This window comes from Rhinatrema bivittatum, chromosome 3 (assembly GCF_901001135.1).
Source record: "Rhinatrema bivittatum chromosome 3, aRhiBiv1.1, whole genome shotgun sequence".
NCBI lineage: Eukaryota > Metazoa > Chordata > Amphibia > Gymnophiona > Rhinatrematidae > Rhinatrema > Rhinatrema bivittatum.
Window position 1 is genome coordinate 307,113,622 of NC_042617.1, and position 24,684 is coordinate 307,138,305.

The window sequence follows — 24,684 nt, forward strand, 5'->3', positions numbered from 1 at the left end:
TACCCACCTGCCTCCCTGGAGAGCTGACTACCTTGCTCAAGCTAAGTTCTGTAGTCAGCTGAAGGGCTTATGATGCAACATGTGCAGGAGGAACCCCTATGCTTGATTTGTAGGGCAAACACTATACTGCGCTTGGAGAGAGGTCTGTTCTTTGCCATTAAATGACATCACCCACATGTCATGGCTAATTCATCCTGCTATCTGTGGAGAACCTTGTTTATGGTAAGCAAACTGGCTTTCTAATGTGTTTGGATGGATATACAGATAGGTAGCTATTCATTATATTTATAAAATAACTTCCTAGTGATTTTTACACTTAAGGTTACCCAGTGTCCCCAAAACTTCATAGCTTTTATTTTGCTTTATAATTCACCTAGTAATGAATTATATGCTTTTGGTAGAAACCTGGATCTAATTTACTAAGGAGTGTTGTAGTTGTCATCCTCTGGCAGCCCTCAGATGGGGCCTTAAAAAGGAATCTAAGAGGACAAGAAACGAGCAGCAACACCTCAACCATTTTACTGAATCCATGATAATCTGCTGAATAATCCCTCTATAAGAGGATGCTATTCATGCTCCTCTAAAAAAGTGTATATTGTTTAGTGCACAAAATGAAGAAGCATGCTACATTAGTGAAATGGGCCAAATATTAAAGCAGTAGTTCCCAACCCTGTCCTGGGGATACCCCCAGCCAGTCAGGTTTTCAGGATATCCACAATGAATATGCATGAGAGAAAATGTGCACGTTATGGAGGTAGTACATGCAAATTTTCTCTCATGCATATTCATTGTGGATATCCTGAAAACCTGATTGGCTGGGGGATCCCCAGGACAGGGTTGGAAACCACTGTATTAAAGGCAAGAGTCAGTTCATGCAGGTGCAAGGTAAAACATCACAGGGAAGAGTAAGCAGGCACTTCCATGGGGGAGCATTTTTTGAAACCAAATCACTGCATTAATGAAATTATAATCGGGATATTCAAAGGGAAATTTTAAAATAATAAAAACAAGATTTTTAAGTCAAAATCATCAGAGATCTAGGTTTCTTATTGCCTTATGTGCCATAAAATTAAACTTCTGATCACCCATCAAACCCTCTACCCCTTCCCCTTTATCACTGGAATGCTTTTTATGATTCACTCATGGCAGCCATATTTGAATTCTGACCTGAAGAAGCTTGTTAGTTCTCAAAAGCTAGTCAGTAAATGTAAATGTCCAATAAAAGATATCACCTTTTATATATTTATGTTAACTTTTGTTTCTATGTGCTTGATTAAAATTCATAAATACATATTTAAGTATTGCTAAAAGCAAAATGTGTCTCTTGCATGCGCATTCTGGATAATTCGTTTCCTCCATTTTCTGTATCAGTTGACGCTCTGGATCCAGAGGCCCTAATTCAGTGCCCATATGACACGAATCACCAGATCCGAGCTTGCAGGTTTCCATACCATCTTGTGAAGTGCAGAAAGGTAAGCTCCTGTGTCAGAGCATGTTAATGAAATAACACTCCTTTCTGAGGCACTCATTGAGATTAGGTAAGGCCATCTCAGTGGTAAAGCAGCAAAGCATGCATAAAAGCTGTAACAGTGACCCATTTTCTGGTCTCAGATATCAGCATTGATACTGTGTTCAAGGGTTTAAAGCAGTCTGTCCCTGGGAAATCTTTCTCTGAAGTATTGAATTGTTTCTTTCCTCTAATCCCAATGGAGAAAGTGGACTTTTGTGACTGTGGTGTGGTTGATGCAGCCTAACAAGTGAACCTTCTAGGCCCACACCGGAAGCTGGTGGAGAAGCCCATAGGTGGGACCAACTGGAGCTTCGCCTATACCAGCTGCCTCCCTTGCAGATTGGGTCCTTGGATTCTGGCAGCCGTCAGGACTTAGGTGGGTCCTGCTGGCTGCCAGAACGAGTGTCTAATCCAAGCAAGGGTCATGGCAGGCAGCAGACAACAGAACAGATACCAAACCAGAGGGCAGGGCAGGCAGACAAAGGTCATAATCCAGAGAATCAGACTTAAGATAAACATGACAGACTAAACAACTAGAACTAATGAGACAAGGAAGGCAGGGCTCAGGCAGGGATAGGAATCCTGGACAGGGTGGCCGAGGAACAATATAATGAGAAGGCAACCAAGGAGACAAGGAACCAAGACCGGAACAGACAAGGCACAAGCAAAACACAAAACACAGCACCACGCACTGGGACACAAGGATGCCAGGGGACCTGTTGCTGCCACACTGGCTGGTTGCAGAAGACTTCCTTATATACTCATGGAGGATGTGATGTCATCAGCCATCACCACAGGAAGTCCCAACTAGGGGACCTATAAAAGGAAGTTGTTACAGGAAGTTCTATTCTGGATACTTGGAGCAACATGCTGCCAGAGTTGCTTCAGATCAGAGGTGGGGGCATAACATTTCCTCTGGCATTCTTGTCAGATTTATTTATATTGTCTTAGATAATTACAGAGGTCACCACATTGAGAAAATCTAATCTACCATGGAGATAGTGTGGACTTAAGTGGAAAGGGGTGGGGATTTTAGTTCCCGTGTGATAATCACCGGAGATTATTGCCAGTATGTGAGTGGGCGAGCTGACGTTTCATTGGTTTAAGCAGACTGTAGGTAGGTAAGGGGGACAGTATAGTATGGTGAAATGCAGCATGGCCTGGAAGTCATGAAGACTAACAGCAAGGCATTCTTATTTTCATACCACTCTAACTGCTGATTCTGTCAGTCAGCAGCTTAATCCACTTGGTGAGCTTGATTGCTTGGCTACTTCTGCAAATCCAGGGATTCTGGCTGCACATGTTCTAGAAACCAAATAACTTGACAAAACCTGGAAGTAGGAAATTTCATTATCCTACTATATCAGTCCAGATATGTGGGTTTACTCCTTCTAGCAGATGAAAACAGACAACACATCTTTTTCTGTGACATCATCCCAGGTACTTACTGTGATGGAGACTGGCAAAAGCCAGTATTCAGTCTCCAGCAGATGATAAAGGTCTGGATTAGTGCAGCAGAATTCTGGCTCTTAAGCTTATGTCCAACCTACCTGGTGTAGTACCTTGGCAGTTCTGCTCCTAGGACAGTTTTGCATTGTCTACAGAGTTTTTAGGACATCTCCTAAAAATTCACTAATTGAGTATTCTGCAGGCCAGGCGTCTGGGTTTTCCTTCTAGGTCTTGATTGAGCCTAGGGGGTTAGAGGGCCGACTCCAGGATCCTCTGAGCCTGCGTTTGTGTCCCCCATCCCTCCTCCTTTTTGTTGTATTGGGCCTGTTAAAGTTTAAAAAAATGAAGAAAAAAAAATCACGATGGGTGAAGCTTTTTTTTTTTTGTTTACTTTTGTTCCCTTCCAGAAACAGGGCTGATGAGAGGGTAAACTTGTTGCAGTCAGGAGGGAAGTATCAAGACTGCTTGGAAGGCAGGGGCTCCTAGTGTGCATTTGTTTCTTGCTTTGGGTCCAGTGAATTTTTTTTTTCTTTTGGCCTCAGCTTAAAGCATGTTGGAATGGGACACCATTGGTGGGGCTGCAGGAGCTAGCACAATTGAGTTCTACTGCCTGCCCCTCCTGCAATGGAGGCAGTCATTTTCTGTAGAGGGTTCAACCGGAGGAGCTACAGTCTTGGCAGTTTCTGGACCTTCCATTCTGCTGGCAGGAGTGTCAAATCCTGGTCGTTCTTCTGTATCTTGAAGCCTACGTAGCTCACCCTACTGTTGCTGAGAATTGTGCTTTGGCAGGAACAGCTGCTGCTTTGAACATAACATAAGAACATGCCATACTGGGTCAGACCAAGGGTCTGCCAAGCCCAGCATTCTGTCTCCAACAGAGGCCAATCTAGGCCATAAGAACCTGGCAAGTACCCAAAAACTAAGTCTATCCCATGCCACTGATGCTGGCTATTTTCTAAGTCAACTTGATTAATAGCAGGTAACTGCACTAACCACATACCCTGGCAACAAATTCCAGAGTTTAATTGTGCGTGGAGTGAAAAAGAACTTTCTCCGATTTATGAAGTTAGCATGTAGCACATTTAAAACTAGAGTGCTCCCTAATCCTTCTGTTATCCAAAAAAGTACCGTATTTTTCGCTCCATAAGACGCACTTTTTATCCCCCAAAAGTGGGGGGGAAATGTATGTGCGTCTTATGGAGCGAATATAAAAAAAAACAAAAAATCTAACCCAACCACCACCCTCCTGACTCCCCCAAGACCTGCCAAAAGTCCCTAGTGGTCCAGCGGGGGGTCCAGGAGCGGTCCGGGAGCGATCTCCTGGGCTTGGGCTGTCGGCTGCCAGAAATCAGTATGGCGCCGACAGCCCTTTGCCCTTACTATGTCACTGGGGCCGATCAATTGCAGCGGTAGTCCCTGTGACATACGTAAGGGCAAAGGGCCTTTGGCGCCATTTTGATTACTGACAGCCCAAGCCCAGGAGATCGCTCCCGGACAGCTCCTGGACCCCCGCTGGACCACCAGGGACTTTTGGCAGGTCTTGGGGGGGGGGGGGGTGTTAATTTAAAGGGTTGGGGTGGGGTTCCCAGAGAAAGATAAGTTTTCTGATCTGGGGAGTGGACCAAAATGGCCCTCCCCAGACCTGAAAACAAAATGGGGAGGAAAAAAGTTATGCACTTCCCTAATTTGCTCCATAAGACGCACAGATGCCAGGGGACAGAACCGGTTTAGCACAACATTATTATTATTATTTTTTTTTTTCCCCTCTGAATCCTAGGTGCGTCTTATAGAGCGAAAAATACGGTAAATAACCGATTCACATTTACCCGTTCTAGACTTCTTATGATTTTAAACACCTCTATCATATTCCCCCCTCAGCTGTCTCTTCTCCAAGTTTGAACAGTCCTAACCACTTTAGTCTTTCCTCATAGAGGAGCTGTTCTATTCCCTTTATCATTTTTGTCACCCTTCTCTGTACCTTCTCCATCGCAACTATATCTTTTTTTTTATTAGTTTTTCAAAACTATTACAAAGTAAGAATCAACTTCGCAAAATGAAATATTAAAGTTTTGAACATACATTCTAATTACACAATTTACAGATAAGAAGTAAACATATTTGTTCAAAAACTAAACATCATAGAGGCAATTCCAAGAGGATGAAATTTGTAAGTGAGGAAATTTTTTTTTGAAAAACATTATAGTAGAATAATTTGGATATTCATGAAAGTTTCAACAGTATACTAATTACTTACGCCTCTATCTTTAATAGATATCTTCATCCTAGCATTCAGAAAATCTTGCAATTGAGATACCTCAAAGAAAATAAAAACATTTCCCTGTTGTTTTATTACACATTTACATGGGTATTTTACAACCATAGTTGCCCCCAATGCCATGATGCTAGGCTTTAAAGAAAAAAAAGCTTTGCGTCTAATCTGAGTATTTCTGGCAAGGTCGGGGTATACCCTGACCTTACCACCTAAGAATTCAATACTCATGTTTTTAAAATATGCCTGCATAACCAGATTCATTTCCTGTTGGGTCTGAAATGTTACTAAAAAAGTAATCCGATCCAAAATTTCATCCTGTGTTTCTTCCAAATATTGGGTTAAATTCTGGAAATCTATAGGTTGCTTAGATTTAGTATTTTTTACTTCATTTTGCTTATAAGGTAATTTAATTATTTTCTTTATAACCGGAATTTTTTCAGAGGAAATTTTTAAATTTTTTTCCAAATATTTTTTTAAAAGTTGTCAAATTTTCCTCTTAATTTAGGGAAATTTAATAACCTAATATTCAAATGTTTTACTGTATTTTCCAAGTACTCTATTTTCCTCAAAGTGGCAGATCTTTCACGAGTAATAGTAGTGGTTAGATGTTTTAAACCTCTAACTTCCCCTTCCAAAGAAATAATCTGTATGCACTGATCCGAAAGGATCCGTTGATGATCTTGAGTAACAGAGTCCAATTTATTAGAGTCCAAAAAATCTCCTCTCCATCCCCGGGATCATCGCCAAACCCATCTCCAACATCATAAACAAGTCCATTGAACTTGGCAGTATCCCCAAAAATCTTAAACATGCCATTGTGAAACCCATACTGAAAAAGCCCTCCCTTGACCCCTCCGATCTCTCCAATTTCCGACCTATCTCCAACCTGCCACTAATCACAAAAGTCCTTGAGAAAGATATAAACAAGCAGCTATCAGACTACATGGATGAAAACAACATCCTATCCCCCTCTCAATTTGGCTTTCGAAAGCATCATAGTACTGAGACCTTGCTCATTTCAATCTCCGACCACATCTTGAAAGGTCTTGACAAAGGTCTCTCACACATCCTCATTCTCCTTGACATATCCGCTGCTTTTGACACCATTAAACATCACATCCTATTAGAACGCCTGAGCGGCATTGGGATCTCAGGCTCTGCTCTACAATGGTTCCACTCATACCTGGCTGAAAGACAATTTAGCGTACAAATTGGAAACTCCACCTTCAAACCTCACTCCCTCGCACAAGGAGTACCTCAAGGTTCATCTCTTTCCTCTACACTTTTCAATATATATCTCCTCCCCCTCTGCCATCTCCTTGCTAAACTTGGCCTTCCGCACTTCATATGTGCTAATGATGTGCAGATACTTATTCTGGTTAATGACTCAATACACAAAGCCATTGAAACTTGGAAATCCGCCCTCTCCGAAATCAGCAGCCTACTATCCAACAACTTTCTCGCCCTCAACGCTGCTAAAACGGAACTCATCCTCATATCACCCCCTAACATCTCCCACACTCTTCTTATGACCCCCTCACTCACACATAACAATGATCCCTCCACTAACATCACCTTCCCAACGCATGTACGTAGCCTCGGCGTATACCTTGACAGTCACCTCAACTGCAAAAAATTAATCAATAACACCCTCAAAGACTGCTTCTTCAAATTGCACACCCTAAAAAGACTCAAACCTCTACTACATCTCAGCGACTTCCGTACCATATTACAAGTCCTCGTATTATCTAAAATAGACTACTGCAACTCCTTGCTCCTAGGCCTGCCTAAAAGCACCATACAGCCGTTGCAACTCCTCCAAAATGCAGCTGCCCGGATACTTACCAACACCCACAAAAATGACCACATAACCCCTGTACTCAAACATCTGCATTGGTTACCAGTAGCATCCAGAATTACCTTCAAGGCCCTCACTCTAATACACAAATCACTTCACAACCAGAACATGCACTGGTACAAAGAACATCTCTCCTTCCACAACAATAATAGACCCACCAGAAAACAATACCTGGCCACACTACATACCCCTTCACCCAAGCTTACTAAGCTCCGCACCACAAACGAAAGGGCCCTCTCCCTAGCAGGCCCTCTCCTCTGGAATAAACTACCCACATCACTCCGCCAAGAAACCTGCCCAAAAATGTTCAGGAAAAACCTCAAGACCTGGTTCTTCAAGCACTCATACACCTAACATACGCCCACTCACCTAACATACACCATACACCTATCATACGCTCATTCTCCCTCACTCCCTTTCCAACTCCATCCCCCCTTCCTCCCCCTCCCCACCCCCTCATACTCTTCAAGGCCCCCTCCTTTCCATTTCCCCCATCCTCCCCCTTGCCTTTCCACTTCCTTTCCACTGTACTTAATCCCCCCTTTCCCTCATATTTTCCATTAAGTGTAAATAAGGACATTACAAAGGACGATATAATCTCAAACTCATGTATATTTACCCCTACCAAATGTAGATATCCCCCCTATACTCAGAATTTTCTGCTCCTCCAAGTTTAGCTAACCTTAATTACATAACCTCCTTACCCATATGTTACTTGTAAAAACGAAACTATTATATGTAATCACTATTGGTTTAACTGTTGTTCATATAATCATGCGTTTTTGTAAAGCCTGTTGCTAAATTTGTGTTCTCTGTAAACCGATGAGATGTTCCCAACGTTCGTCGGTATATAAAAGCCATTAAATAAATAAATAAATAAGACACATGCTGTAATAACTTTGATTGTTCTTGAATGTTATATGCCAATCTTTTCATTAGCTCTGCCAAAGAATCTAATGTTACAGCTGATTTTTCTCCAATCCCCGCTAGGATGCTGTTTCCTTCATCCAGATTTAATTTAAAATCTGGAGTCGAAGACCTAGCTTTCTCCAAACTACTCTCAATGTTCCCAGCATGCTGGGGTAATGGAACAAGAATTTCTCCTCCTACTCCAGCAACATTCGAAGGAGTTTGTGGGGAAGCTATAATCAGCTGGTGAGGTAGGGGTGGGCTTGTGTTCCTCCCACATTCGGGATTTGCCAAGCCCTGAGTTGATGTTGAAACAGCATACTCAGGAATAAGTCTTTGTTGTAGCGAAGGTGATTGTTCTGCTGGGTATACTCTCACCTTGGCTTTACGTTTGAGGCATATTGTACTAAAAAGATTAAATATACAAAGAATATATCCAGAGATACCCTTCCACGTTACCGAACCCAGGATTCGCCTCTTGGTGGGACAGCTATCACAAGAAATAACAATTTAAACAGAAATATTAAAATCAATTAGCCTTCACAAACTAACCCAAACTAAGCCGGGCAAAGCCACGCGCCCCTTAGGTGCGCGCGGCTTTGGCGGTGCTCCGGCGGCGGTGGCGCACCACTCAGTGCCGGTCTTAGCCCCTCCCACTGACGTCAGGGTCCAGATGGTAATTCAGTGAGAATAAACTCACCCAATGAGGAAACACAGTACTTCAAGCAGGCTCTGAAGTTCTTTTTTTTTTTTTTCCAGGTAATTAGCTGTCCTTATCTTTTTTTTTTGAGATGCAGCAAGCAGAATTGTACACAGTATTCAAGGTGCGGTCTCACCATGGAGTGATACAGAGACATTGACATTTTTCTGTTTTGTTCACCATCCCTTTCTAATAATTCCCAACATTCTGTTTGCTTTTTTGACTGCCGCAGCACACTGAACTGACTATTTCAATGTGTTATCCACTATGATGCCTAGATCTTTCTTGGGTGGTAGCTCCTAATATAGAACCTAACATTGTGTAACTATAGCATAGGTTATTTTTCCTATATGCATCACCTTGCAATTATCCACATTAAATTTCATCTGCCATTTGGATGCCCAATTTTTTCCAGTCTCACAAGGCCTTCCTGCAATTTATCACAATCCGCTTGTGATTTAACTACTCTGAATAATTTTGTATAATCTGCAAATTTGATTACTTCTCTCGTCATATTCCTTTCCAGATCATTATAAATATATTGAAAAGCACGGGTCCCAATACAAATCCCTGAGGTACTCCACTGCCCACTCCCTTCCACTGAGAAAATTGTCCATTTAATCCTACTCTCTGTTTCCTGTCTTTTAGCCAGTTTGTAATCCAAGAAAGGACATCACCACCTATCCCATGACTTTTTACTTTTCCTGGAAGCTTCTAATGAGGAACTTTGTCAAATGCCTTCTGAAAATCCAAATATACTACATCTACATGTTTATTAACTCCTTCAAAAAAGTGAATCAGATTTGTGAGGCAAGACTTGCCTTGGGTAAAGCCTTGCTGACTTAGTTCCGTTAAACCATGTCTTTCTATATGCTCTGTGATTTTTATATTTAGTCCACTATTTTTCCTGGCACTGAAGTCAGGCTAACTGGTCTGTAGTTTCCCGGATCGCCCCTGGAGCGCTTTTTAAATATTTTAATAAGTTACAAATTTTTACTAATAGATCTGAAATTTCCTTTTTTTAGTTCCTTCAGATCAAGTTTCTCAAAAAATAAAAGTTCAGGATGGTTTCCCTGGGCACACTGATTGCCCTCCTGCAAAAAGGGTACTGGCTATGCTCCCTCGGTTTAAAGGATGCGTACACTCACATCAAGATCTTCCCAAGTCACAGGAAATATCTCAAATTTGTTGTGGGAAAACAGCACTTCCAGTACAGAGTGTTATCGTTTGGGCTAGCGTCGGCCCCACGTGTCTTTACAAAATGCCTGTGCCCAGGGGATTGAAGTCTTGCCTCTTTACTGCGCTGAGGCTGGAATTTATTTACTTATTGTTGGTCTGCTATTACTAACTTCAGCTTGCCTGTTTGTTTGCTTACCTCCGTGTCTGCTCCTGCGCTGCTTCTAACAGCCCGACTCTCCCCCGAGACTGAGTCTCTCCCCCCCCCCCCTCCCCCCCGCGATCCGTCGACCTGGTCCGGTTGACGTAGTCATCGGGCGCGGGGGCAGCTTAAGAGCGAGACGCCTTCTCAGGTGCCGCGCGCCAAAGGGGGACTCCCCCCCCCCCCCCCTTTGTGCTCCCCCTTTGTGCTCCCCCTTTGTGCCTCCCACGAGGGCCTGACTGGCATAATTGTAATTCTGACTTTGATATTTTTTAAGCCTGGGACTATGGAAGAATTTCCAATTCCAAGTAGGATTACTACCACTTTCCAGAAGAAAATGTATAAGAAGGCAAGATGGCCATATAATCGTACTCTTGTTCCGATACGTTATACGCCTAGGGCCAGATTGTTGGCATTAATATTTTTGTCTTTGTCCTTATTTAATGCACAGTCAATTACAAAGAATACTCCTATCTTAATAATCATCTTAAGGAGTGTAATCCTGATATTTGTGGGATCACTGAGACTTGACTCCGCTCTTCAGATAATGTGATTATTAATCAACTCCCTAATACTCTATACAATGTTTTTTCAATACCTAGAGCATTAAACAAAAGGGGGGGGTATAATGTTATTAGCTCGGAAGCAACTTCATTTAATTCAACAAAATATTAATATCTCCACAATATGAGATTGCTGTTTTTAAATCTAAAGAGCTTCAAGTTTACTTAATATACACTCCCCCAGGTTTGTTAGAACTAAACTGTTCCCCACTTATTGAGTTAATCGCGTCTACACGGGACTCAACCAAACCTGCTGTAATCTTAGGTGATTTTAATTTACATGTGGATGTTTTTCCACTTTCTGATGTATGTGAGCAGTTATTATTAAGTTCAGAATTGTTGGGTTTCACTCAGATAGTGAATTCGCCAACACATAGAGCCGGTCATTAACTCGATTTGATATTTACCAACGAGTTTTTTAGCCCAGGAACGCCTGCAGAGTGTCAGCCTGTTCCATGGTCTGATCATTTTCTTGTGACCACTACTTTATCTCTGAATATAGCACAGATAGAAAGTACTTCTAATATTTCAAATATCGAATTCAAGAAATCGTGTACATCAGACGAGCTTATTAACATATTACTGGAAGCTCTGTCTAATCTAGATTTATCTTCTGCATAAATAGCAGTAAATTCATGGGACACTATTACAACAGAAATAGCAAAGCAACTTTGTCCTATTAAAAAACAAATTACCATGCATGGATCTCATACAGCTCCTTGGTTTTCAGATCAGTTGAAAGTTATAAAACAAACATTGCGGCGTTTAGAAAGAGCCTGGCGTAAATCACGATGCCAAGACACACTAAATATAGATTGTCTGTATGACAATATAGAGAGGCCATAGATAAAGCAAAACGTGATTTCTATGCCGAAAAAATCCATAAATTTCAATTTAATCCTAAAGTTTTGTTCTCGTTTGTTTCTAATCTTATTAAACCACCATCCTCATCAACAATAGTGGAAAATCTGCAAGATAGAGCTAATGAATTTGCTAATTATTTCTCAGAAAAAATTACTCTTACATTGAATAAACTTGCAAATACAAAAAAGCAGATTACACTGCCATTAAATCCTACCAGTAGCTGGTCTAACTTTGAACTGGTATGGTCTATAGAAATAGCCAATCTTCTTAAGGGTATGAACCCAGCTGCACATCCTCAAGATCAATTAACTATTAAGTCTCTAAAGATGATACCTGACATTGTAGCTAGACCGTTAGCCAACATTGTTAACATTTTCTTAGAAGGATGTTTTCCTAACTCCCTCAAATGTTCGGTGGTCAAGCCTTTGATTAAAAAACCTAATCTTGATGCAGAGAATCTGGCTAATTATCGTCCTATTTCCACGATTCCTTTTTTAGCCAAACTTCTAGAAAAGGTGGTCGTCAAACAACTGGTGGAATATATGGATAACCACCATTTGTTTTTTCCTTCACAACATGGTTTTCGGAAATCATATAGTACAGAGACCTTGTTGACCTCCCTTTCGGATACAGTGTTGAGAGGTTTAGATCATGGTAGTTCGTATCTTCTAATTTTGTTGGATATTTCAGCAGCATTTGATACTATAAATCATGAGGTTTTGATTTGTAGGCTTAAGGAGTTCGGACTGAAAGATTATACTCTAGCTTGGTTTGAATCTTATCTATCTGAGAGGTCATTCAAAGTTAAAATAGATTCAGTAGAATCCAAAATGATGAGTTTGACAACAGGAGTCCCTCAAGGATCGTCCTTATCCCCGACATTATTTAATATTTATATGGCACCATTATGTAGATTACTGTCAGGATTAGGGTTGATATATTTTATATTTGCCGACTATGTTCAAATCCTTTTACCATTAAAGGATTCATTGGATGCTACATTAAAATTGTGGAGTATTTATAATAGTTCTATAAACCAACTTCTCACTCAGATGTCACTCTCTCAATAACTCTAAAACTGAGATTTTATATATCTGCAATAAGATGACAGATAAAATTTCACTGGAAATTAGTTCTAGTTCAGCCCTTTGTAATATTAAACACGAGGTTAGGAGTCTGGGGGTTATTCTAGATAACTAATTTCATTTAAAGCCATTTTTACAAATTACAAATTTTAAGGAAACTGAAACCATTGTTATATTTTAATGATTTCCGTACTGTGCTTCAAGCTTTACTATTGACAAAGTTAGACTATTGCAATGCACTTTTCCTGGGTTTACCGTTAAATATCATTCGTCCGTTGCAACTACTTCAAAATTCAGCGGCTCGTTTATTAACTAATTCAAAAAAGTTTGATCATATTACCCCGATTCTTATGAGTTTGCATTGGCTTCCCATTCAATTTCGAATTAAATATAAATGTCTGACATTGATTCACAAAACTATTTATGGTGATAGAAATGATTGGTTGAATACAACGCTCCATATTCATACCCCTGTACAGAATCTTAGGTCCATGGGTAAGGCATTTCTTTCTGTTCCATCGTCTAAGTCAGCGCATCTCAATACTGTTAGAGGGCCCTTTCTATAGCCGGGCCGAAACTTTGGAATACGCTTCCGCTCGAGTTAAGGCTAGAGGATAATATCCAGTATTTTAAAAAGCAGATAAAAACATGGCTGTTTGAACAGGCTTTTAGCAATATAGTATGATTCTCTGATTGATTTTTTTGCACCATATACAATGTAGATTATCTTAACCCTATTTTAGTTGATTTGACTGAATTTTATGTATTTTATTATTTTGTAAAATAATTAGGATATGGTTTTTCCATGTTTTTAGGGTTATTTTTAGTTTATTTTTATTTTATGTTTAATGGATGCAGTGTTTTTATTTTTTGAATGAATTTTTTGGACATGTCATTAAAGACTGCCTGGTAAATTATGTAAACCGACTTGAAGTGTATACAATTTGTTCGGTATATAAAACGTTTTAAATAAATAAAAATGATGGGGGGTGCAAGTCTGCAGGCTGGGAGTGCATGTTTTCCCTTAGACTAGCTGGTCAAAAAGCGTTTCTCAGGCAGGGGCAGATCGGTTCATGCGTTTGACCACTCGGGTGTTGGAGTCACTATGATTCATCATCAAGTACCCAAAGTGCCATCTCAGCTTGTTGCCTCGTGGATTTCATAAGGAGCCCTGCTAGACACGGCTCAGGCAAAAGCCTTCCTGCCACGGTCCAGGGCAGTCACCTTGGCGTGGTGATTCAACAGATCTAGCAGGTGTCAGCTTGGCACCTGTTGAGGCTGTTGGGCAACATGGCTGCATCTATCCATGTTACTCCCTTGGCATACTTACACATCCGCAGAGCCCAATGGACCCTGAGGTCTCTGTGGTGCCAGGCCACTCAGAACTTCCAGGCCCGCATCTGAATCTCTCCATCTCTCTGGGACTCTTTGTCCTGGTGGTGGGTTCTCTCAAATTTGGAACTGGGAATATCTTTCCAAACTCCTCCTATGCAAATTGCCCTAACCATGAATGCATCTGTTAACACATTTTCCATTCTAGCCAGATACATGGCCCAAGACCACTTTCTGACACAGGGAAGTAAGATCCTGTGCCTCCCTACTAGTTGACATATGACATCTCTACTTGGTTGTCTGTTTGGATCTGAACAATTTTATTGGACAGCTTATCTCTGAAAGCCCACAGAGCATACCTGATCGCCCAAAGCTCCAGAAAGTTGATCTGACACCATGCGGCTGTAGGAGCCCTGATGCTGCTGATGGGAGCGAGGGGGTGGAGGATAGTGCTTCCTCTAGTGAAAGAAAGACTACTTCTGTCCCAATCTCACTGACCTCCCAGCAGAGGAGGGGTCCAGAGTGCTGGTGGAGAGGAGTTGGAAGGTTTCATGGTGGTCCTGGAGCTGTCACTGCATGCTTCACCCTGTCTCCAAAGAGATTATCCCCTTGTACATGGCACATTAGAGTCTTTCCTGTACCTCTGGTCGAAGATCAGAGGCCTACATCAGGCCGTTTTGCAGGCGCCGATTCCCAATGCAGATAGCCTCAATGCCATCTCGAAAACATCATAGATCGCTCAGACCTCATGTTTTCTGCACTCCAGGCCCTTATGCACCAACGACGTTTGTCCTGCTGCTAAGGCAACTACTCTGCCACTTCCTGCACTTGCTTCCAGATGTCTGCCGAATACTGGCTCATGTAATGCTGGTAGGAAACTATGCGGGCAATGAGCATGGCTCCCTGATAAACCTTCCTCCCAAGAGCATCCATCGCTCTGTGATCCTTCCCCGGGGGTGCAGAAAAATGGGTCCAAGACCACTTGGTTCTCTTGTGAGCAGACTGGTGGAAAAGCTGTCACTTATTGAACATGGAAGCCTTTTGGACAAGGTAAACCCTGTCAGCCTTCTTATTCACGGGGGAGGTACTGTGAGGAGGTGTTCCCACATTCTCAGCAATAATTCCTTAAGGATGTCGTGTACTGGGACCACCACAATCTCCTTAGGAGTCTCCACAGGTTTGCTTCTTTTTGGTGGTGCCCCGTGGATGCCGGTGGTTCTGGCCGCTCCACGCGTCATTTGTGGGTCCCACGGTTCGCAAGCTCCGCCCGCGGGTGTGTGCTCAACTGAAACGGGGGTTTTCCCCCGCAGTTCCTGGACCCCTTTGGCGGGTTGTTAGGGCCATTCCAGGCCCCCCCCGCGGCACTAGCTCGTTTTTGGCCCCCCCCAAGGCTTTTTTTTTCCCGGTGCTGACATGCCGCGGTCCTCTAGGTGTGAGGCCTGCGGCGAACCGGGGAATCAATTTCTGAGGGAGGGGCTTTGTGAGCGGTGCTTCCCCAATGGGGAAGGCACCCTGCAGTCCTCCGGTGCGATTTCGGACCTGCCTCCTCCTCAGCCCGGGCGGCGTGGGCCGGCCACGACGCCACCTTTGGCGGGAACGGTGGCCATTTTAGGGGGACAGCGTGAGACTGACTCGCTCCCAGATGCAGACAGGATTGGTTGCACTGGCTCTCAACAGGCTTTGCCCCCGGCGGGGGGTTTGCCCGACCGGGGCTCCCAGGACGGTCCCCCCCCCCCCCCAGGGATTCCAATCAGCTCCCTGTTTTTCTCACCTGATTTTATTCTGGCAATGCACATGGCTTATTTGCAGGGTATGGGAGCGCAGGCGCCGAATCCCCTGGGGGCCCCTCCCCCCAAGGTTCCTAAACTTGCTGTTGGTCTCACCGCCTCACCCGTTACGCCTGGATCCCTGCCGGGTCCCTCTCCCGTGCCACCCCGGCGTACCACGGGGGCGGCTTCGCCGGTGAGAGACGACTCCCCGGAACCCCCGGAGGCGCATCCGGATGGACATACGGAGGGGGACGACCCTCGAGCCCTACGGATTTTTCAAAAGAAGAGCTGGATGAACTCATCCACCATATTATTCAGGAGCTGGACCTCGACCCACCTCCAGATCCGCCGATCCCTGTGGCTCCTGCCGTCGCCACCTCTTCTCGCAAAGGGGATCCAGTACTTGCCGCCCTCCGTCCTAGGGCAAGGGCTTTCCCTATCCATGAGTCCTTCCTACAGCTTCTCACCAGGGAGTGGGACACTCCCGAGGCGTCCTTGAAAGTCACACGCGCCATGGAAAAGCTATACCCGCTCCCTGAGGATTTTTTGGATCTTATCAAGGTGCCCAAGGTGGATTCAGCGGTGTCGGCAGTGACCAAGAGGACGACCATCCCGGTCATGGGTGGAACAGCCCTGCGGGATACGCAGGACCGTAAACTAGAAACCTTCCTCAAGAGGGTCTTCGAAGTCTCCGCCCTAGGTATGCGGGCCGTGATGTGCAGTTCGCTCGCGCAAAGGGCCAGCTTACTCTGGGTACAGCAGCTTTTCACCTCTCAGGAGTTGCCCCCTGAAGAGGCCGCCCAGGCGGACCGTCTGGAATCTGCCATAGCATACGGGGCGGACGCCTTGTATGATCTTTCGCGTAATGGCGTGGTCCATGGTTTCGGTTGTAGCAGCCCGAGGACTCTTGTGGCTTCGCAACTGGGCGGCGGATGCTTCCTCCAAGTCGAGCCTTGGCTCCCTCACCTTTCGGGGGAAGTTTTTATTTGGAGAGGACCTGGATCAGATCATCAAGTCACTGGGGGAAAATTCGGTGCATCGGCTGCCGGAGGATAGACAGCGTTCCTTCAGGTCATTTTCTTCCGGTAGAACCAGGGCCAGGGCACAGCGACGTTATAGGTCTTACCAGCAGTCCGGTTCCTGGATACAGCCGACAAGATCCCAGCCTTGGTCTCGTTCCTTTCGTGGGCGGAGGCCCGCGAGAGAGGGTCCAGGGCAGGGAAATCCGCCCACAAAGTCATCCCAATGATGCCAAAGGAGCCCACTTCTCACCTCCCCGGATCGGAGGCTGCCTCATGGACTTCTACGAGGAGTGGGCAGTTATCTCCACGGACCAGTGGGTGCTGGACACCATAAGAGACGGTTACGCCTTGGAGTTTGTCCGCCCCCCGAGGGACCGTTTCATCTTCTCCCCCTGCGGTTCGGATCTCAAGAGGATAGCGGTTCAACAAACACTAGACCGACTGCAGGAAATAGGGGCCATCGTTCCCGTCCCCTTCGAGGTGGGCTTGGGCCACTATTCCATTTACTTCATCGTTCCCAAAAAGGACGGTTCCTTTCGGCTCATCCTGGACTTGGAGGTAAACAAGGCCTTCAGGGTCAGCCGGTTCCGCATGGAGACTCTTCGATCAGTGATTGCCGCAGTGCACAAGGGAGAATTCCTCGCTTCACTGGATCTCTCGGAAGCATACTTGCACATTCCCATCCTGCCGGCTCACCGGCGGTATCTTCGCTTCAAGATTCTCGGTCAACACTTTCAGTTCAAGGCGCTTCCCTTCGGTTTGGCAACCGCACCTCGGACCTTCACAAAGATCATGGTAGTGGTGGCGGTGGCCCTCCGCAAGGAGGGTATCCTAGTACATCTGTACCTAGACGACTGGCTGATTCGAGCGAAGTCCTTCTCACATGGTCAGACCTCAGTGGCCAGAGTAGTACAATTCCTACGCTCTCTGGGCTGGGTGGTGAACCTTCCAAAGAGTTCCCTTGTGCCCTCGCAACACCTGGATTTCTTAGGAGCGAGCTTCGATACCCGGCGGGGTAAATGCCTTTTTGTTGTTCTTCGGGTATATGCTTATGTGCTCACATTGTTCGTACAACTGTGTTTATTACGTTTGATGTAATACTAAGTTTTTGGTTTATCTATAATTCTTATTACGTACGCCTTGTTATATGTATCACACATGTTCGATGTAATTTCTAACTTTTGTTCTAATTAAACCGACGAGATATGTACTATTACATGAACATCGGTATATAAAAGCCTATAAATAAATAAATAAATAAAATGGTGTTCCTGCGCCAGGACAAGGCGCAAGCCCTGAGGGAGCACGTGTCTCGGTTTTCGGCTTTGGAAGAACCAACCGCCTGGAATTATCTGCAGCTCCTGGGAGTAATGGCCTCCACCATTGACATGGTACCCTGGGCGTTTGCACACCTGCGTCCACTGCAAGCGTCCCTGCTATCCCGTTGGAAACCAGTCTCCCAGGAGTATCAGGTGATCCTGCCGCTTCCACTATTAGCCAGGAAAAGCCTGGATTGGTGGCTTGTCCCCTCGCATCTGGCTCGGGGAGTCTCGCTCGAGGTTCCCAATTGGGTGGTGGTGACCACCGATGCCAGCCTCGCGGGATGGGGCGCCGTCTGCGAAAGAAGCGCCACGCAGGGGACTTGGACGCCAGAGGAGGCAAAGTGGCCGATCAATCGCCTGGAAACGAGAGCCGGGCGTTTCGCTCTTCAGCGTTTTCTTCCCCTGGTGCGACACAGAGAGGTGAGGATCCTCTCTGACAACGCCACCACCGTGGCCTACATGAATCGTCAAGGGGGACAAGAAGCAAGCATGTCTCCCTCGAGTCAACTCCCCTGATGGAGTGGGCGGAGAGCAATCTCGTCCGGATAGCGGCCTCTCACATCGCCGGGGTGGACAATGTTCAGGCGGACTTCCTGAGTCGTCAACAGCTAGACCCCGGCGAGTGGGCTCTCTCCGAGGCAATGCATCTCATCGTCCGTCGTTGGGGAACTCCACGCCTCGATCTCATGGCGACCTTTCTCAACGCCAAGGCTCCACGCTTCTTCAGCCGCAGAAGAGAGCGCGGCGCAGAGGGGGTGGATGCCCTCGCCCTTCTGTGGCCGTCGGATCAACTGCTCTATGTGTTTCCTCCTTGGCCTCTGGTCGGCAGGGTTCTCCGCAGGTTGGAACATCATCGAGGGACCATGGCCCTCTGTTCCAACCTGCGGAGAACCATGGCCCAGTCGGCCATGGTTCGCAGATCTACTTCAGATGACGGTGGACGGCCCACTTCGCCTGTCCCATCTTCCTCATCTTCTGCATCAGGGGCTGGTATTTTTCGAGCAGGCAGAACTCTTCTGTCTTGCGGCCTGGCTTTTGAATGGCGCCATCTCCGCCACAGAGGCTACCCGGAGACAGTGATCTCAACGATGCTTCGTTCCCGCAAGCCTTCGACCTCCGTCGCTTACGTTCGAGTTTGGAAGGTCTTCGAAGCCTGGTGCTCCGACCGCGGGGTCCAAACCATGGAGGCGACTGTCCCGCTGATCCTTCATTTCCTACAGGATGGTCTGGATAAGGGTCTCGCCTATAATTCGCTCCGGGTTCAGGTGGCGGCCTTGAATGTCTTGGTACAGAGGGACTGCTCTCTACCCCTTCAGCCGGATATCGCACGTTTTCTGAAGGGTGCCAAACACCTATGGCCACCGGTCAGGGATCCTTTCCCTTCTTGGAGCCTCAACTTGGTGCTGCGAACACTATCGGGCCCTCCTTTTGAACCCCTGAGGGGGTCCTCCCTCAAGGACCTGACCCTCAAGACGGTTTTCCTGGTAGCCATCTCTTCTGCTCGCCGGATCTCAGAGCTCCAAGCCTTGTCCTGCCGGGACCCTTATCTGCGTTTCTCCGACTCCGGGGTTTCCCTTCGTACGGTGCCATCCTTCCTACCAAAGGTGGTCTCGGCCTTCCACGTCAATCAAACTGTGGAGCTTCCAGCGTTCGCTCCAGAGGAACCCCGGTCTCTCCGGCTCCTGGACGTCAAGCGTGTGCTGCTCCGTTACCTGGAGGTTACCAATGACTTCCGGGTATCCGATCATTTGTTTGTCCTCTGGTCAGGACCGAGGAGAGGTTCTCAGGCATCCAAGACAACTATTGCGCGCTGGATAAAGGACGCCATCTCATCGGCTTACATTGCGGCGGGGCGGGTGCCGCCTCGCAGCGTGTCTGCTCATTCCACGCGATCCCAAGCGGCGTCCTGGGCGGAATCTCGCTCCGTTTCCTCCCAGGAAATCTGCCGTGCGGCGACGTGGAAGTCGTTGCACACTTTTTCCAGACATTACAGACTACACCTGGCGCCTCAGTACACGGGTTCTTTTGGCGATCAAGTTCTCCGAGCAGGTCTCTCAGGACCCCACCCGGTTAAGGGAAGCTTGGGTACATCCCACTGTCTGGACTGATCCAGGTACGTACAGGGAAAAGAAAATTATTCCTTACCTGCTAATTTTCGTTCCTGTAGTACCATGGATCAGTCCAGACGCCCGCCACTAGGGGTTTCATTAGGTCCTGCTCGGATTCTTCCAGGTAACTTTCATTCTGTTTGTCTCTGATTATTGTTACTGTTCACAGCTCCTCACAAGTTGACTGTTGGTGGTCCCGTTGACCGTTTGTTTACTTATATCTTTCTCTGTTCCTTTTTGGGGACGGATCTGGATCCAAAATGTTGTTTTGCTTTTGGGCTTTGCTATGTGTAATACTGAGCTCCAGCAGAGGGTGCACTACTCTATATGCTGACGCTCTCAAACTCTGTTCTGACTCCATCTGCTGGGCGGGGGATATAACCCACTGTCTGGACTGATCCATGGTACTACAGGAACGAAAATTAGCAGGTAAGGAATAATTTTCTTTTCTCAGAGGACAGCAGGATATTAGTTCTCACGAAACCCACCTGCCATCCCGCGGAGTCAGTTTCTCTAGTTTTTTTGTCTAATTCTGTTATAAGACTGAAAAGGGGACCCCGCGTGGATGTGTGGTATAGGGCATGCTGGGCATGCCCAGTGTGGCAAGTCAGTCACCCATGTGTAAAAAGCTAACATCCTGCTGTGCTCTGAGAACACCACCACCTTCCACATCTTCCACCTCTAATCCACTGCGGCGCCGCCAAAGGAACTGCTCCAGAAGACCTCCCCTGCAGCTGTCACAATGATTCCTGGGCAGACTGGACTGCTTGCCCTGCTGCGGCACCCAAACCAGGAGAGAAGAATACTCTCCCCCACCCCATCAGAGGGAAGAGTGAAGGACCGGGGCAAAGGAGAGAGCTGGCCCACAGCTCTCCTACTCACCCGCCCACCACCTCTTTCCACCTCTAATCCACTGCGGCGACGCAGAGGGGCGCAAGTACAAAGAAGCCTGCCCCTTTGTGCGCCACTTCGTGCACGCCTGAAGCGTAGGAAGATTAAAGATTCTATCCACTCTGCTTTCACTCCCTCACCACAAGACTCATCTGAATACAATGCCTGAAGGCACCACTACCTGAAGAAGCCACTACCCTGTGCAGAGTGTTCAGTTCGGAGATAAGTCTGCTTGGGAGTTAGCAATCTGTTTATTTAGGAGAGTTGTGAGCGGATCCTTGGACCGGTGGCAGATGACTACGCCCTCGGGGGAAGTTCCCGAGAGGGTCCATCGGTCAGGCTCAGAGTATGGAGACTGACACACACTAGTTCTTTTATTAGACAGTATACTGAACCACCAGAGGTGGCAGTAGTGAGCTGGAATGCCTGACTGGGCTGTAGTCCCTCACATATTGGAACAGCGATCCCTGGAGACTGAGCTGTAGAGAAACTGAAATATAGTGAGTAGGCAGGGTATGCAGAGTTCATGAACTGAACTAGATGGTAACACTAACACAATGTCTCATAAAAGCCCAGGAGCTGGAATGAAGTAGGCCCTCGAGGAGCGAGTACCTGGTTCCAGGGAAAGCTCTGAGAGAGCGATGGTAACTCACTGATGTAGTTGGCAGTGATGACTTCCAGGCAGAAGAGAGTACAGAGTAAGTCTGGGAACAAGGGCCCTTGAGCGAGTACCGGTTCCAGACTGCCACCTGAAAAACAAAGGAGAGAGCGAGGCCGAGGAGGCAGAGTAGCTTAGAGTAACCCTTGCTAACTCAATCTGTTAGCAAATTCTAAGACCTTATATATCCGTCGCGGGTGACGCCATCTTCGGGGGACGCCCCCGATGTTCATGCCATCGCTGGTACTTCAGTCGGGGCCACGCTGCACGCGCGCCCATAGGCCTCCAGGAAACATGGCGGTTTGCAGCGTCTAGCCGGTCTGGGGACGCCGGAGGATTTCGGCAGAACAATGCCGCAGCAGCCAATCTTCCCACAGACGAAGAGGGAGGCGCCAAAGAGGTAAGGAGGGCGGAGAGAGGGCGTCGGGAATAGACGGACACAACACCGAGATAACCGAAGGAGACTACCCAAGGTAACAACACTCCCTACACTGAGTCATCACCCACAGTCCCCACTGTATTCCCAGTACCGAGATCACGCACCCAGCCACTTCCGAAACTAACCCGCAAACCTCCTCTGGACCTTAGCACTCTACCCGCAGCCTGCTCCCTGCCCAAGACAGCCAGCAGAGACCAGCGACCACACTACCTGCAGACCATACCTCCTGCAGACCTCACCTACTAGGAGCTGCTATCCTTACCACCCGCCATCTTCACAACCTGGATACCACTACCTCAAGTGTCTAATCACGTGGAATTAGAAAGCAAAATTCAGTCGATACAGGTCAATGGAATAAAGGTGACATAATGAGCAACAAAAACAAAAATCTTACCAAAGCTAATAAATCTCTACAATATTCTATAAACAACAAATACTAAAACATCAGAACAATCTATTTCAAGAAAAATCCTGCTAATAAATATTATTGTCGACCATCAACCAACTATATTCTGTATAACTGAAACCAGGCTAAACGACAAGGATAATGTTCTATTAAACTATCAATCCAAACCCAAGCTACAATCTATTCCATGTACCAAGACAAAAATGAAAAGGTGGAGGCTTACTAATCTGCAAACAAAAACCTCTTAACACTAAAGGAAACTGATATCTACCTTCCATATGAAGTTGCCATATTAAAAGCAAAACAGATCAATATCGGACTAGTATACTGCCCTCCTGGCCTTCTCTTTAAAGACTGCTCACAATCAAACTTTTCACACAAGAATTCCCTAACCCAGAGACTTTAATCTTCATGTAAATGAGTCACCATGATCCGTCTCATGCGACATGTTCCTAGAAGTAATGGAAGCCTTAGGATGGATACAACACGTCTCTGAAACCACCCACAAAGCTGGCGATACACTCAATCTCATTTTCGCAAATCCACAGACCACCTCATCATGGGCTTGGACACAGGACACTCCTTCCTACTAGTACTTCTTTACATTTCGGTGGACATCAGGGGTGCACGATCTCCTGTAGTGAACTGTAGATTGACAAGGGTGAGAAGTACGACTTTCTTTCATCATGAGGGTGGTGGAAATCAGTGAATGGTCTGACCAGGGGACTGGGTTGCATTCGGGAGGGGTAGAGTGCGTGAAGCCAGAGTTTATGAAGATAAGGTCTAGGGTGTGGCCAGCTTTATGGGTGGGCTTGTTAATAATTTGTTTGAAGCCCATGGCCGAGAGGGAGGTGAGAAATGCATCGCAATTGGTTGAGAGTGGGGTTGAATCAACGTGGAGGTTGAAATCCCCTAAGATCTCTCCCCATATAATATGGGGAGAGAGGAAAAAATAATATTCATAATTACTTATAACAAATACTCAGAGAGGAGTTAATCAATTTTTCACATTCGACCTTATTCTAAATATATCTACGCTGTATTCTCACGTAAACTAGATTTGTCTTTCAAGAATGTTTCCAGGTGCAATGGGTCAGAAAAATAAATGTTTGCTTGAAAAATAATATGGCACAAACGGAAATTTAAGGAAAAACATTGCACCAATAGCCATAACTTTACTCTTCAAAGCAAGAAATTATCTCCTCCTTGCCTGTGTTGCTTTGGAGACATCAGGAAACATTAAAATTTTCTGACTACAAAATGTAACATCTCTGTTCTTAAAACTCTTAAACACCTGTTCCTTATCCGATTCGAGCAGAAAGAAAACAAAGTTCTATTGATGATATCTATCTATTCCTCTAGGAAGGTGGACACTCCTAAACTAGATACATTATTAACATCCCCATTCTGTACTCCCTCCATAGCTACCGTCCGTTTAGGGAAATAAGATATTTGAAATTTGAGGAATATCATGATCATTATACAACAAAATTTCCTTAAATTTCTTGAACATTTCGTACGGTGATATCAAACGAGTTTGTGGAAAATTTACTAAGCGTATCAAGTTTTCAATATTATTCATTTCACTATGTAAAATTAAATTATCTTTAACATACATACTATGTGAATTTTGAATTAACTGATGTTTAGAAGTTAAGCCCACAGTGGTTTCTAAACTAGAGATTTTCCTATTTTGCTCATCGATAGCAGATCTATTTGCATTTACTAATGATGACAGATGTGCATTAACCTGTGAAACATTCAAATCTAGTTTTGATATCAGTCCCCAAGGATCAGCAAGTGTAACAGGTGGAGGTTCAGCAGATGGTTGTGCTCTGATTATGTTCAAAGTTGTACTTCCCTCAATAGAGGAGTAAGAAAAGTTTGGTATAAATTCTATTGGTGTTATATTTGTAAATAAAGTACTTTCATTAATTGTAAACATAGTGGGCCGGATTTTAAAAGGGTTACGCGTGCCGGGCCTATTTTTAAAAGGCCCAGCGACGCGTGTAAAGCCCTGGACGCATTTAAGTCTCGGGGCTTGAAAAAAGGGGAGGGGGCGGGATGTGGGCGGTCTGGGGTGGGGTCAGCAGCTCCTGGCACAGCGGCCATTTGCTGTTGTGCTGAGGATTGCGCGCTGGCAGTTGGC

General features: G+C 45.6%; 1 protein-coding gene across 5 annotated transcripts in view; it reads left to right on the top strand.

Annotated features, from left to right (window-relative positions):
* LOC115087676 (gametocyte-specific factor 1-like) overlaps window positions 1–24,684 on the top strand; it is a 160,248-nt gene that overhangs the window by 44,589 nt on the left and 90,975 nt on the right. For all 5 annotated transcript variants that reach the window (XM_029595135.1, XM_029595139.1, XM_029595138.1 and 2 more), the window contains one exon: window positions 1,372–1,472. In XM_029595135.1, the coding sequence (XP_029450995.1) occupies window positions 1,372–1,472 (101 nt within the window). The remainder of the gene's footprint in view (window positions 1–1,371; window positions 1,473–24,684) is intronic.